Consider the following 14,856-nt stretch of genomic DNA (forward strand, 5'->3'; position numbering starts at 1 on the left):
AGGCAGGGTGGCAGTTTGGTGAATATACGTAAATTCAGTACCAAGCTTATTTAAATATGTATATATATATAGGAAATACTAACAAATATATAGTACAATAAGTTCTAAACCTTTATCCTAAAGATGGGGAAGCAGCCCTGGCTGATGTGGCTCAGTGGACTGAGTGTCTGCCTGGGAGTCAAAGGGTCACCAGTTAGATTCCCAGCTGGGGCACATGCCTAGGTTTGGGCCAGGTCCCCAGTGTGGGGTGCGTGAGAAGAAACCACACATTGATGTTTCTCTCCCTCTCTTTTCCCCCCCCTTCTCCTCTCTCTAAAAATGAGTAAAATAAAATCTTAAAAAAGAATAAAGTTGGGGAAGCACACGATCAGATGGTGAAATGGCCTGAGGTCGCCACCTTGGCAAAAACAAGTGATGCAATTCACCTTTCATTAAACATTGCCAATTACAGTTACCTTTGTGTCTCAGCAAGAAGTTGTTGGTTTATTTATAGTTTTTGAATGAAAGATTAGAACAAGATTAGTATTTGTTCATTATGCATAAATCTCTCTTGATTGGAAGTTAGATTTGTAATGATTTAAAATAAAAGATAGCACAGCAAAGGCAGGTACTTAAGTTCTGGGCAGTAAATGGTTTTAGCTTGAGATACACATTTGCTGTTCATTTTCAATAACATTAATGATGTTGATGGTAATAGCAACACATTTTGATAGGCACAGGTCAATATGCATATAAGGCTTCATTGTGGTGTAGAAATAGCAATAGATTTAGCTCCCAAGGACTGACTCCTATATCTCATTTTTGCCACTTGGTAGCCATGTGATCCATACAATAAGTATAATAAAAACCACTTCTGCTCACAGTATATAATTGTTAAATAAATATGCTTGAAAGATATGTTTAATCTAAAAATGTTATAAGACATAAGCTATATTTTTTCAAGCTCATGTACCATTTGGTCCCCAGGAGTCATCACACTGCTGTCCGTGTCCATGAGTTTTTTCTCTTTCATTCATTTCTTTTTTTTGCTCAATTCTTCCAGTCTCCCATCCAGACCTACCCTGCAACTGACATCTGTCAGCCTGCTTTCTATGTCTGAATTTGTCTCTGTTTTGCTGGTTAGTTCAGTTTATTCATTAGATCCCACATATGAGTGAAATCATATGGTATTTATCTTTGTTTGACTGGCTTCTTTCACTTAGCATAATATTCTCCAAGTCTATCCATGCTGTCCTGAATGGTAAAACTTTCTTCTTTTTTACAATCAAATAGTATTCCATTGTGTAAATGTACTACAGCTGTTTTGTCCAGTCATCTTCTAATAGACACTTGAGCTGCTTCCAAAAATTGGCTATTGTAAATAATGCTGCAGTGAACATAGAAGTACACATATTCTTTGAAATTAGTGTTTCTGGTGTCTTCGGATAAGTTCTGAGAAGTGGAATCACTGGGTCATAAGGCAGTTCCATTTTTTAATTTTTTGAGGAACTCATAGTGTAGATGTAAGCTATTATTTACCACAAAAATTAATTCTAATAATACTGTCCCAGTGTTGCTTTGAAAACAATAAAGCTTGTGAAATCATAAAAATAGAGTAAATATTTTAGTTTAAAAAGTCAGCTTTTTATTAAATAAATACTGTATTACAGTTGAGAAAAAGTAATAATGTTGAAAGTCAAAATCAAGTTCAAATTATGTTTGTAGAAATGACAGCGGAGTATTTGTGTCAGACATTGTCAAAGGAGGAATTGCAGATGCTGATGGAAGACTGATGCAGGGAGACCAGATATTAATGGTGAATGGAGAAGATGTTCGTAATGCTACCCAGGAAGCTGTTGCTGCTTTGCTAAAGGTAAAATTCCAATGTCAAAAATAATTGTGTGCCATAATATAAAACAGGGGACTTTGACTTGGAGATATCACAGTAAAAAAAGCAGTGACTCCTCTTTATTTAAAATGTTCTCTCAAGAAAGATATACTAGGTAAGAAACTATATTTCCATGATAAATAATCCTCAATACACAAAGTCTTCATGCTGCACATGAAGCTCACTGCAATGTTATCTGTAATAGAAAAATTGGAGCTTGACGTAACTATACAGACTTTGGTAAATGTAGCAAAGATGCATGGCAAATGTATCTGTTTAAAATCATGTTCAGGAAAATTATATTAATATGAAAAAACATAGCAGCAGAGAATGTGAAACAAAATTGTATTTGCAATATAGAAACATTTATGTAAAATAAAGTCTTATAAGCCCTTTAACAATAATTACAAAGTGATGATTGAAACCATGGAATCCTTGGTTTTCCTTCTTCATTTTGTTTTCAAAACATTCTATTTAGGAAGAATTGCTTTTATAATAGAAAAATTGACTTGAAAAATTTTTGTAATGGATACCCTTGAAGTTTATAAGAACTGTGTTGAAGTAGATGAGTTATAAATCTACACATTAAATAATTAATGTATAGAATTTGTTGATCTTCACAGTTATGTAAGCTGGAAATATACTAGGTTCAGGAAGGATTTGATTAAGTTTCTACCCCCCACCCCAAAGAAACCAGAACAACTTAGGGATATTGCATGTCCAGTTTTGACCTTTCAAAATTTGATTCATGATCAACATGTTTGACAGTAAAACAGCTCTTGTAGCCCCTGTCAGCAGGAGCATAATAATATCAGTGCCCAGTAGTTATGGAAGTACTGCTTTGTGCTGGGCACTGTCATAAGCATTATATTTGGAATTATCTTATCACAATAGCCTGTAATGGTCTCCATATTAAAAATGAAGACTAAAGACTTACAAAGCTAGTCATCTATTAAGGTCACCCAGCTAGTGAATCACATAGTCTGATTTAAAACAGTGTGTCTGACTGCAGAAGCCCAACATCTTACACACCTCCTTGTGCTACTTCCACATGAGACTATGTAGCATCCTCATTCCTTGTTTTGTGTTGCTAGCAGAATGGCTAATTTAGGTATTGTTTATTTGGGTACATTGTAACAAGAGAGTTTACGTGTGTGTCTGCGTGTCTGCTATTGAGAGCAAAACATGTTGTTTTATTGTTTCTGTTTTGTTTTTTCAAACCTGAGTTATGTAGTTCACGTAGCTGATCTAAATCAGTATGCTTCCTGAGATAATTGCCCAATTTTCATTTTCTTGTTACCTGTCAGAAAGAGTACCCATGTAAATTAAGAGGTGGTAAGACAGACACTTGATGTTGCTGTCGCTGCATGTTGTTACTATTTTGACTAGTTTTGTTTTAAAAAGCCTCTTTCTACAAAACATTGGGGGTATTCTTGCCTATGGAAATTCCAAAAGGAGTAAGCCTTTTAAAAACTCAGTTTTGAAGGGTAAAATGTGCTCCGAAAGAGGACAATGGCATTTTATTTAAACATTTTCATAAAACAACTGCTCCCCCAGTGTTCCCTAGGTACAGTGACCTTGGAAGTAGGAAGAATCAAAGCTGGACCATTCCATTCAGAGAGGAGGCCCTCTCAGAGCAGCCAGGTGGGTAGCTGGGGGATTCATCAGGGGAATGCAGTCCACATGCCAAAAGGAACTCAAGAACAGTTTTGACTGTGGGTCTGTTCAGGGTCATGTACACAGGCCTGGCTCTCTGGTAGCCTGGCAGAGTGGGGTGCAGAGTTTGCGACAGGGAAAAGCAAGAGCTGAAAGCGGGCAGGTAAGCAAGGTGTAGCTCTTGAGTAGTTTGTAAGAATTGGAAGGAACTTAATTCCTTTTCTAACATGATTCTTTTTCCATAATCTCATACCAATTAATTTATGAAAGTCTACCAAGATAATATATTTTAAAATGTTTTATAACAAACATTTACCAAGCAGTATACTATAGATGCTTCCACATGTATAAAAGTATAGTGTTAACATGGTTCAAGTCTCTTGGCAAGCCCTCCTTGGTCTTGTCTTCTGATGACAGCAGCCCATTTTCATCGACCTGTCCTTAAAAACCCCATATGGGCCCCTTGATGGTTGCCATTGGTATCCTGTGACTGGTCCCAGTGCTACTGTTTGTAAGTCCCCATCCATGTACAACATCAGTTGACATTTAAAGAGGATTACCTCGAATGAGATTATGAAAATACACCAAAACTTTAGGTAGGTTGGAATCAATTTCATCCATCCTTTCCACTTCAATTTTAGATCACTATGCAAATTCTTCCTTTAAAAAAAATCACTAGAAGCTGTTTAAATGCCTATCAAATTATCAAATGCCAGTATTACTTAACAGGTATTTCTCTCTCGATGCATTAAAATAATTGAATTCTGAAATAAGTGGCATTTAAGGGGTATCATCACTTCCAAAACTCTCTAAGGTCACTGTTTTGTCTTCGTAGATGAGCGAATGCAGCCTGTCATCCTTCACTTTCCCGCCCTCTGGGTCCAGTGCATCTGAGTCGCTAGAAAGGAGCTCGAAAAAGAATGCACGTAAGATGGGCCTGCCATTTAAACATGATTTACTGGTTTGAATTTTGGCTGTCAACACAGATTTTCTTCCCTGTTTTAAATTACCCCTGAGCTCTCTTCCCCCAAATCATTCCACATACTAACACAGGCAGAGAGATGTGTGCCGGCAAAAATTCTGAACAGCAGGAAGCTGTGCCTGTGGCTGCTTCTCCCATTGCTGCTTTGCCCGGTGAGATACACCGGATGTTAGAATCAGGCTCCTGTGAATTGTAATCCCTCAGCCTGTTGGTGTGTTTGATTTTTATTTCCTTTCTTAGTTTAGTGTAACACCAGTAAATCAGAAGAGGCCATTAAGTGAAGCCTTCTTTTTCCATGAGAATTGCAAAAAGTTTGATTGAGAAAATTAATATGATCCTCCTGTGTTTTAATTACATGAAATCATGATGCAGAGAGTTTTTTGGCTTGAAGCATTCGTTGAAAGTTGTTCAAATTGAAGAAACTAACCATATGGCATTCTCTGTTTGCAATATGACTAATATTCTAGAAATTCAGGCACTTACGTCCATGAGTGCTTTCAGTGCACCCATGGCTTTATTCCCCTCAGCTGTGTACATGTGTCTTTCTGTCCAGAACACATACTGTCCTCGTCTCACTCGAAGTGGATTATACAGTTATATAATCTTGCTTAAAATAAGAAGGAAGGCATGGGATGGTGCGTGTGTTTTTCCAACTGGAGAAATAGAGTGTTTCTGTGGGACAGATGTAATCATGTGTACCAACAACTGTGAGAACCTTTTCAAAAAATTTTGTGTATGCCATCTAGTCCCATCCAGCTGCAGACATGCACTAAAATTTCAATGAAAATAAAAAATGCTTTAATAACCATATTTTATCTTTTTCATCTTTATAGTAGCATCCGAAATACAGGGATTAAGAACAGTTGAAATAAAAAAGGTAACTCGGGGACTTGGGAAAATGAATATTGTGTTGAAATTAGAGGCATCTGCGTATATGTTTTTCTCTAAGCTATCTTACTTTTTCATAGTCCCATCTGAAAATTTATTTATGAAACACAGTTAGAATAGCACAATGCAGTCTTTGCTGAATTTTCTCATCATAGTACCTTGTTTAAAAAGTCACTGTTGGGCCCTGGCTGGCATAGCTCAGTGGATTGAGCTCGGGCTGCGAACCAAAGTGTCGCAAGTTCGATTCCCAGTCAGGGTACATGCCTGGGTTGCAGGCCATGACCCCCAGCAACCGCACATTGATGTTTCTCTCTCTCTCTCTTTCTCCCTCCCTTCCCTCTCTAAAAATAAATACATTTTTTAAAAAGTCACTGTTGGCATGTTCTGTATTGTCAAGACTGGCATCAGCTCAGCCCCACACAAAGTCTGCCTGACCTCATACCAATAAGTCAGCCTTTGCCTTTGGCAGATATGTCCTGTCTTCCTGAAGCAGATTCCCCTGACAGCTGTGTACAAGAGAGACAATAAAAGCAGCCACAACTCACTGAGCCATTACTACATGCTGAACTCTCATGTAGATACTCTGTGCTGCCACCATCTCATTTGGAGCTCACTGCAGTGCTCTGTGAGAGGCGCTGTCATCTCCACTCGGTCAGGGAAGACCTGGTGGTTCACTAGAAGGAGAGGACAAGTTCCAGGTTCCAGTGTTATGTAACTGCAGCTTCCTGGCTTTGAATACAAGTCCCTCCGATTTCCAAAATTGTGCCTTTTTCATTTTATCAGCTTACCTGCTCTTCATAAGTCCCCACAATATGATTTTCACTTAACATGTATGGTTTCTTCTACAGATGCTTATTTTCCTAAATTACACTAAGGACCTGTGTCAAATAAAATAATGCAATTTTTTTGAGCATCATTTTCCACCCTCACACCTAGAGGATCAGAGTTAACGATAGAATATTGTGCCAAAGAAACCAAAAGTCAATTAAAAATATCACAGTGGCCAAACTCTCTCTTCCATGGCAGGGGCCTTCTGATTCGTTGGGAATCAGCATTGCTGGAGGAGTGGGCAGCCCACTTGGCGATGTTCCTATATTTATCGCCATGATGCACCCGAATGGAGTGGCAGCTCAGACCCAGAAACTCAGAGTAAGTTTATCTAATTGCTCTTGTAGTCCCAGCACATTTGGCAAACTTTGATAAACCTTTTGAATCTGACCACAGGTTGCAGATGGTTTTAAATGTTTTTATCTGCTTTTAAATCAGATAATCCACTCGCAGCACACCTCAGCTTTGCTTTGAGTAAAAGGTGAAGAAAATTTTTAGAAGAGAGAATTTGCTATTGTATGCAAATTTTCAAGCAAATGAAGTGGGAAGATTTACTGTTGTACCTTTTTTTGTTTTACTTGTTTGAAACTGATAAAAGTTAAAAGAAAACAAAGTGCTTCAGAACAACAGTATGAAGTGGAAATTTTCTTACACATTTTTATTTGTTTAAATGCTGATTTAACTTTATGAAGTTGAAAATGATTTTTTATGTTTCATTGCCCTATCAATTTTGCAGAAGTTCAACATATAGGTGTGGATAGAAATCGATTTATAGTTATAATACAAATAAATAATACACTGATTCATAAATAATAATACAAGAATAAACTGATATACCTACAACTGTAAAACTCCTTTTGCTTCCCACCCTGTAAATGTGACATAAATTGTAAAACTATATAAAACTTGTTTCAAAGTCAAGGGATTAGTCAAATGTAGAACACCATGATGGAATTTATGCTAACTGGCAACTAACTAATTTTCTACAAAATAAAATCTGTGTGGCCTCATGTGTTAAAATGGTCTTGAAACATGGCTACCTTTTTATTTTTTAAAATTTTTATCGTATTTTTCTATTACCATTTAACCCATTTATACCCTCCTCCCCCCTTCAGTCTGTTGTTCATAATCCTTTGACCTTTTTGCTAGATTCCTCCTCTCCCTTCCCTTCCCCGCTATCAATAGCTGTCATCCTGCTCTCCATCTATGAGTTTGTCTCTGTTTGTTTGTTAGTTAGTTCAGTTGTTCATTAAATTCCACATATAAGTGAAATCATGTGGTATTTGTCTTTCTCTGACTGGATTATTTCACTTAGTTTAAGTAGTCTTTAAATTGGGAATGGTTCAGTCTCCTCTGATATCTAAATATGTGACTGACCTTACAATGCTTGTTAGACAGCACAGGGATCTGAAAACTTCTCTGTGATAGACCAAGTGGTGACTGTTCTAGGCTTTTTTGGATGCAGGATTCTCTGTTACAACTCCTGAGTTCTGCCTCATAAATGCATCCAAATGAGGATAGCAAACTCTGTTCACCAGAAGAGGCCATGGGCCAACTCGGCCTTTGGATCTCGGTTTGAACGCCCCTTAGAGTCACATATAATGTGCATGAGAGTAACTTCCAGAGAAAATCTGGTTTCCAAATGACATCAGATATCTTTTCCTTTTAATAGGAAGCAGTGTCTTACCCAGGAGAAATGAAGAGTGATCACCCCCCTCCCCCCCGCCAGAGACTATAGAACTTAGTCATTATGCGTATCTTCTTTTTATGATTGCAGCTTCATGGGGATTAGTGGTTTCCTTGGGTCGATTTTCATTGCTGATAGCGCTACATATGTGATGTGCACAGTAGAAAAGGAAATGATTGTTCATGCCTCAGTGTCCCTCTCCACGTAGCTGCTTTAGCACATGGCTGTGTCTTTTTCCCCCTTGCAGGTGGGGGATAGGATTGTCACTATTGGTGGCACATCCACTGAGGGCATGACTCACACCCAAGCAGTTAACTTACTGAAAAGTACCCCTGGCTCCATTGAAATGCAGGTAAGATTTTTCTCCCAAGCACTATTCAGAATACAGGTAGCTCGAAAACACAGGAGCTTTGATGTTAAGCCAGTAAAAACTCTTAACTCTCCTGCTATGATTTCATTTACTATTTCCCTGGAACATAAATGATTACATTGAGAGTTCCAAGAGAGTAAGTAAGAAACACGTTCTGTCACATTTATCCCAGTGCATTTATCGTTTCACACTTGAAAGGGAAAAAGATACCAGGGCTCAGCAGCAAATGATCAATTGTAGAATTTAAGTGGTGTGAGTGGCTTGTATTCTGAAGATCTTTAGAAATTAATGGCATGTGAGGCTGTGTTTGAAACCCATCAGGGAACTTGATAAATTGAACTAGGAGAATATTTTCATTGCCAGTTGAAGAGGTCTCCCAACCTTGTGAAATTTCTTTCTCTTTGGCTGTATATTATGTTAACAGAAATGATAAAATGGACAATAAAATACATGTTTTAATCCAAGTGCTCTTTTTTGAAGGAAAATTACCCAGCCACATGAACACATGTTTTTCTCTCTGTGCTTCTTCTGCACTCAGGTGGTTGCCGGAGGAGACGTGAGCGTGGTCACAGGTCACCAGCAGGAGCCCCCCAGCTCCAGCCTTTCTTTCTCTGGGTTGACGTCAAGTGGTATATTTCAGGACGATTTGGGGTGAGCTCATATATTATGGTTTGTACGTCCCTACTGCTCACATAAAGGTGAAATAGTAAGGGATGAGGTGTGAAATATGAGAACCAAGTGTTTCTAAGCTATTAAATAATTGTGGTATGGTTTTAGTTTATCAAAGACAGATAGACATGTCACTGCCCTTCCTACACTTTCAGCTCTGAGTTTTTGGGGAGCACTTTTTAGTCTCACTATCACTGCCCTGTGCGACATGGAGCAAGTTAGATCTATCCAACATTTCCTACTCGTTGAATCATTTTTTTGATTTAAAAAAATCACAAGTATCTAATGCTTGAGTACAAAAGAATTAGAACATAGAAGAGAAGAGAGAAGTGGATTAGAATTCTTAAATAATTTGGTGCAGCTTTTACATTTTTCGTAATTGGTTTTCCTCTCTGAGTATGGGAGTGCTGATGTTTGTGGGTTATTCCATGATGGTCCTCTGGACCGTAAACCTCTCACTTTGAATAAATTGGGAAAAGAACAAGATTCTCCCTGTTATGAGCACTTGCTGTGAATATGTTAGTTTAAGAAAACCCTAAATGAGTAATAGAATTAGGATGTTGAGTAGAATTTCCTTAGAGTATGTAAATATAAAATACTGAGCAATGACTGAGAATTTAAGCATGCCAAAACACCCGTAATACACTCATCAGTAACACGGACATTGGTACTCGTTCTAGGTTGGTGTTAGATAACCCTTAACTTGCTGGTCCACAAGAATATATATATTTTTTAAAATCCAAAAACTGTTTTTTTTTTCTTTCTTTTGCTATAGACCTCCTCAGTGTAAGTCTATTACACTAGACCGTGGACCAGATGGCTTGGGCTTCAGTATAGTAGGAGGGTATGGCAGCCCTCATGGAGACTTACCCATTTATGTTAAAACAGTGTTTGCGAAGGTAAGATTGCAGATTTTAACCACCCCTTCTCTTCTAAACAATCGTTAATAGTGGTCAGCAGCTGGCCTATTAGTTTATGGCCTGAGGTAACACCAAATGGTTAACAGTTGGTCATTTTCTTCTGGAGCTCCCTACAGGAACAGGTCATTAAATATTTTTGTCCAATTTGAGGCTTAGTTATGTTTAAAGGAAAATAGGCTCAAATTGAAATTACATGGGAATTCTTGACAATATGCATAAAAATATTAATGAACTTTAGACAGTAATGACTGATTTTATATTTTTAAAAATAAGTGGCATATGATTGCATGTCTTTTGAAAATAGGACATTTTAAATATGTGTGCTATAAAGTGCTGGCATTTCTTTTACTGTGTGTGTTGTTCTCTTTTACTATTGTGAAGTATAAAACAGGAACAGAAAAGTACACAAAATGGATATGCAGATTAACTAATTGAACATTTATTTTACAGTTAATGTCATTGAGTAAAGTGGAGAAATAGTAACTAAAATAATTTGAAGAGTATCCAGAAGCTCCATCACCTACATGAAACCAGCACTTGCAGTTAAGGAATTTAATTGAAAAAAAGGAAACCCATTAGTATATAGTTGTAATTATATAGTAACCTGTTCTGTGTTAAGAATGCTTAGGATAAGAATGAAGTTACTGCAACATTGGTGAAGCTATTAAAATAATTTAAACCCATATAATTATTATTAATATATTTTAAGGCATTTTTGAGGAACTACAAAATTGGACAAAATTTCCTGCAGGAGGAAATCCAGAATCTCAAAATTTTACAATCCAAAGGAGTAAAATACATCAAACCTATGGAAAGATGTGATACAGGGGCTGGAGATTAGTGCTGTGGTTCTATGAAGTGCCCACCAATGGAGGCTTCATTCTGTCACTTTGAAAAAATATTATTTTTAACCAGTTTAAAGTGCTGTATCTACAGCAGTCAAGCTATAGCCTTAATTTATGAGATTTTTAAAAGCCACTAGTAGGTCCAAAAATACAAACAGCATTTGCCAATGAATAGAAGAGGCATGCAGTCATTTCCTCAGCCTTGGAACAGTTTATTTAAGGCATGCTGCTTAGAACATATTTTAAGAATTTCATCATTATGGATTCCTCATTAACTTTTTTGTGTTTTAATTTTATATGTAATTGCATAATTGCCTACCCTCAGCGTGCCTTAAGATAGGGTCCTTTTTAAACAGCAATGTCTGTGTTTAAACTTAATCATTAGGGCCCACAAAGAACATGAAGACTCCATCTACCCCCTTGGGAAGTAAAGAGCCAACAAGTCGGAGCTGCCTTTATGAAATCACAGAGAGTATTTGTGTTAGAATTAGCAGGGTTTGGGCCTTGTCCCGCCCCTGTCAACATATATATGGGCTTTTGCTTCTGCAAACCTCATGCCCTTGTCCTGCAAACCTGCTTTTGTTCCCACCTGATCCTTTGTTTCCTTTTCGTAGGTCTTCTTTACAGGATCGGAAATCCCAGATTCTATGAAACCATTTTACCAGGCAAATTCCCAATATTCTTCATTAATTTGGGTTCCCACCTGCTATGCTGAGCAGCCAAAAAACCATTCAGCTAATCTGTTGACTGCTAAATTCTCTCTCAAATAGGAATTTCATTGCTGAAATCATTTAGGAGAAAGACCTCCTTTGTGTGTGTTCATCATTGCCCAATGGCTGTGGAGCACCCGTGGAGCCCCAAGAGCCATGTGCTTGCACATGCGGAGCAGTTTGAATTCTGGTTTAGATCTTTTTCTGTTGTGCAGCATTTTGTGAGAAGTAAACGGGCCTACTTGGTCATTGCAGGGAGCAGCCTCCGAAGATGGGCGTCTGAAAAGGGGTGATCAGATCATCGCTGTCAATGGGCAGAGCCTGGAAGGGGTAACCCACGAAGAAGCCGTCGCCATCCTCAAGCGGACGAAAGGCACTGTCACTCTGGTGGTTCTCTCCTGAAGTTCACCCCCGCTCACTCGCATGTCACACTGTAAAGAGAAAGGGACTGGTCTTTCAGGAGGCTTTTCTCATACTGTGTTCATCTTGCTCTTCAGAACTGTAGGGAAAAACACCAGTTAGGTGTGTGACACTCACAGGGGAACAACTTTCTCACTGTTAGCTAAGCGTCATGTCCCCTCTCTCCTTGTACATTGTGAACGTGCACTCAAAGGTAGGACTGTCTGCCTAGTTAAATCGTTCTTTCTCCAGGAAGATACCTGACACTTCATGGTAACATGGGTGAAAATTATTGTGTGCTGAACTGGTTAGTAGAGGGAGAGAAAAGAATTCTAAAGCTAACCTAAGAGAAATGGCTTGAGTAAGTTAGGGTGAAAATGAAAATATAAAATAAAGAAGAAAATGTCAAGCTTTGTAAAAGCTCCTTATATTTTGTCAATCTACCCCTCTCATTATTACTAACTTAAAAAAATTTTATTAAAAATCTTTAAAAATACTCAGTGTTTAAATTTTTTGACAATTATAAAAACTTTGCATCTCCCACCTTTAATATACACATAAATATCTCCTTCCTTGAGTGGGTTTCTAGTGTGGTGTAAAGAGCAGATAAAAGCAATGTCCTTAAGTATGTAAAGAACACATTTCATGCACATCTCCGTGTTCATTTTCATTCGTGACCTGTTAGAAGTATTTCCAGGACTCTATAGGTAAAATGATGATGCCTCCCCTGCACCCACTGGCACTCTCTGGAAAGCAGCTGTGCTCACTGTGCAGGAGCGAAAAGCGAAAGCTCTCCGAACCTTCAGTGCTGGCTTTCACTGACGCAATGCTAAACCGTGTCAGCGCGCTGCGCAGTTGGCTTTCTGTTAGGATTAATCTTAATGACAGGGAAAAAAGCAATGTGTTAGTAATTATTTTGGTTGTATGCCATTAGAAAATTGATAGAAAAATTAACAGAATTAACATAACTTCATTTCATTGCTCTATATTAACATCTTATAATACAATAGTTTAAGACTAAGGGAAACAGATGGAGCTGTTTATTGAGACAACTGGTGAGAAATTATCATGTGTTCATTCCCATTTTAGAGCGTGAAACTCCTACATTAGAATATATAAAGTCACTTTAAATATTATCTATATTTGTAACAGAAGTAGTGTACAGATATTTTATTACAGCACTTTTGTGTGAATGCAGAATTGAAGTGAATAAAGAAGTTTCATGGAGCACGAATAAAGAAGCAGGCATGTTTTTTGTTTGTTCTTGTTACTGGGGAAAAGCTTTATTACATTGTTCAAAGCTTACAATTTAAAATTGTTTTTCGTCATGTCTAACTGAACATGCGGTGTCCACAGTTACAATGAGAGGAGCTTCAGACAACATTATTATGAAAAGCTCAATATTCTCTACATTACATCTTGAGTTTTACTGATGCTAAAGACCCAGAGACTCCTCGTGGAGCAGAAGAAGACAAGCAGCGTTGTAAAAAGAGAGGTCTCCTTCCTTTCTGTGTATGTTTTTCAGAGATGCTGTTAATGCAGTGATATTATAAGTTGTTCTTTAGGGTAGTCAGAGTTGAAGTGCTCAGATGGAAAAGTCATAATAAAGTTATTTATATTCAGAAGCCTGAGAAGTCTGATTTGAACACTGAGCATGGATGGGGACCCTTGGTTCTGCTGAGCCCATCCTTAATTAGCTCATGAACATGGGCATTCCCTTTTGTCATCTCACCTGTAAAAGGATAGGTTGTTTTATCTCAAAAGTTGTATCCAGTTTTTTTTTTTAATAAAAACTCTGTAGTTCTTAGTTGTACAAAATGAATAGACAAAACTACACATGCGGCAACTTGGGAGATAACTCCCCTTAACCAATCATTGTACACTGAGATACTGTATCAAAACTCATTTCATTATCCCAGTGACACACCTAGCTTCTTAGTCATCACTTGCTGGTCCCCCATCATGAAGGTATACCTGGTAGGCCACTGGAGCTGGGCTACCCTCTTTTGTAAGTTTTAACTAGCAAAGATTTTTATGAAGAACACTATGGTATAGGGAGGGAAGTTAACCAACCAAATTAAAATTTGAGTAAATATGAGGGAGTATCCCAAGGAGAAGAGTGTGGTGCGTATCTACTAGCCTGAATAACATCCCCCCAAATTCATGTCCACCAGTACCCTCAGACTGGGACCTTATTTGGAAATAGGGTTGTTGCAGATACACTAGTGAAGGTGAGGTCATACTACATTGCAGTGAAAATCCATGTAAATCCATGGGGAGAAAAAACTGCTAGAGCCACTAGCAGCTGGAAGAAACAAGGAAGGATTTTTCTCTAAGGTCTTCAGACAGAGCTTGGCTGTTTGTACCTTGATTTCAGACTTCTGGCCTCCAGAACTGTGAAATAATAAGTTTCTTTTGTTATAAATTGTCTAGTCTGTGACATTTTGTTATGGGAGTCCTGGGAAACTACATGTAATACAGTATTTTAAATATTTTTAAATCCTTGGCTGCTATCATTGTGTCTGGCTAATAGAGGCTCTATACATTTTTGTCAAACATATGAATGATTAAATTGTAGATCATGATTAATTTGATGGCATTAAGTTAGCTAGCTACAGTCTGCATACTAAATGCAAAAAAGGAGCAGTGGAATGCTACTACAGGAATATAAAACCACTTCAGGGAAAGCTCCCCTCCTGAATGTCTGTTAATTAACAAAACTGAAGCACATGAAAGGAAGAGAGGGAGGGAGGAACGAGAGGAAAGGAGAAAGAAAAAGATTGAGAGGAAAAGATAAATTCATCAGCTTTGGAAAGAAGTGACAAAAGCTTATACTTCCTCTATTATTTTTTTTCTGGAAATAAAAGTGTTCTAGCTAGTGAAGGAAGAAAGGACCCGAGTAACGGGATCGAAGACATGAACGTTACAGTGTTAATGTCATGTACAACTCAGTACGAGATTGACCACAATTGGTTCCATAGAATTGTGTGTGCAATTGTATCACAATAGAGAATACCACACATTTCTGGTGTTCT

At 37.8% G+C, this 14,856-nt stretch overlaps 1 protein-coding gene across 9 annotated transcripts in view; it reads left to right on the forward strand.

The window, feature by feature from the left end:
- MPDZ (multiple PDZ domain crumbs cell polarity complex component) overlaps positions 1–13,395 on the forward strand; it is a 162,164-nt gene extending 148,769 nt beyond the window's left edge. For 6 of the 9 annotated variants that reach the window (XM_045840215.1, XM_045840214.1, XM_045840219.1 and 3 more), the window contains 9 exons: positions 1,705–1,852; positions 3,425–3,511; positions 4,359–4,449; positions 5,339–5,382; positions 6,420–6,542; positions 8,156–8,260; positions 8,817–8,929; positions 9,723–9,846; positions 11,678–13,395. In XM_045840215.1, coding sequence (XP_045696171.1) covers positions 1,705–1,852; positions 3,425–3,511; positions 4,359–4,449; positions 5,339–5,382; positions 6,420–6,542; positions 8,156–8,260; positions 8,817–8,929; positions 9,723–9,846; positions 11,678–11,824 — 982 coding nt within the window. In that variant the 3' untranslated portion in view covers positions 11,825–13,395. The remainder of the gene's footprint in view (positions 1–1,704; positions 1,853–3,424; positions 3,512–4,358; positions 4,450–5,338; positions 5,383–6,419; positions 6,543–8,155; positions 8,261–8,816; positions 8,930–9,722; positions 9,847–11,677) is intronic. The other 3 variants (XM_045840222.1, XM_045840223.1, XM_045840218.1) reach the window with 2 other exon arrangements.
- Positions 13,396–14,856: the final 1,461 nt, after the last annotated feature.

The sequence above is a fragment of the Phyllostomus hastatus genome, unplaced genomic scaffold (genome assembly GCF_019186645.2).
Source record: "Phyllostomus hastatus isolate PE091 unplaced genomic scaffold, TTU_PhHast_1.1 phas_contig_34, whole genome shotgun sequence".
NCBI lineage: Eukaryota > Metazoa > Chordata > Mammalia > Chiroptera > Phyllostomidae > Phyllostomus > Phyllostomus hastatus.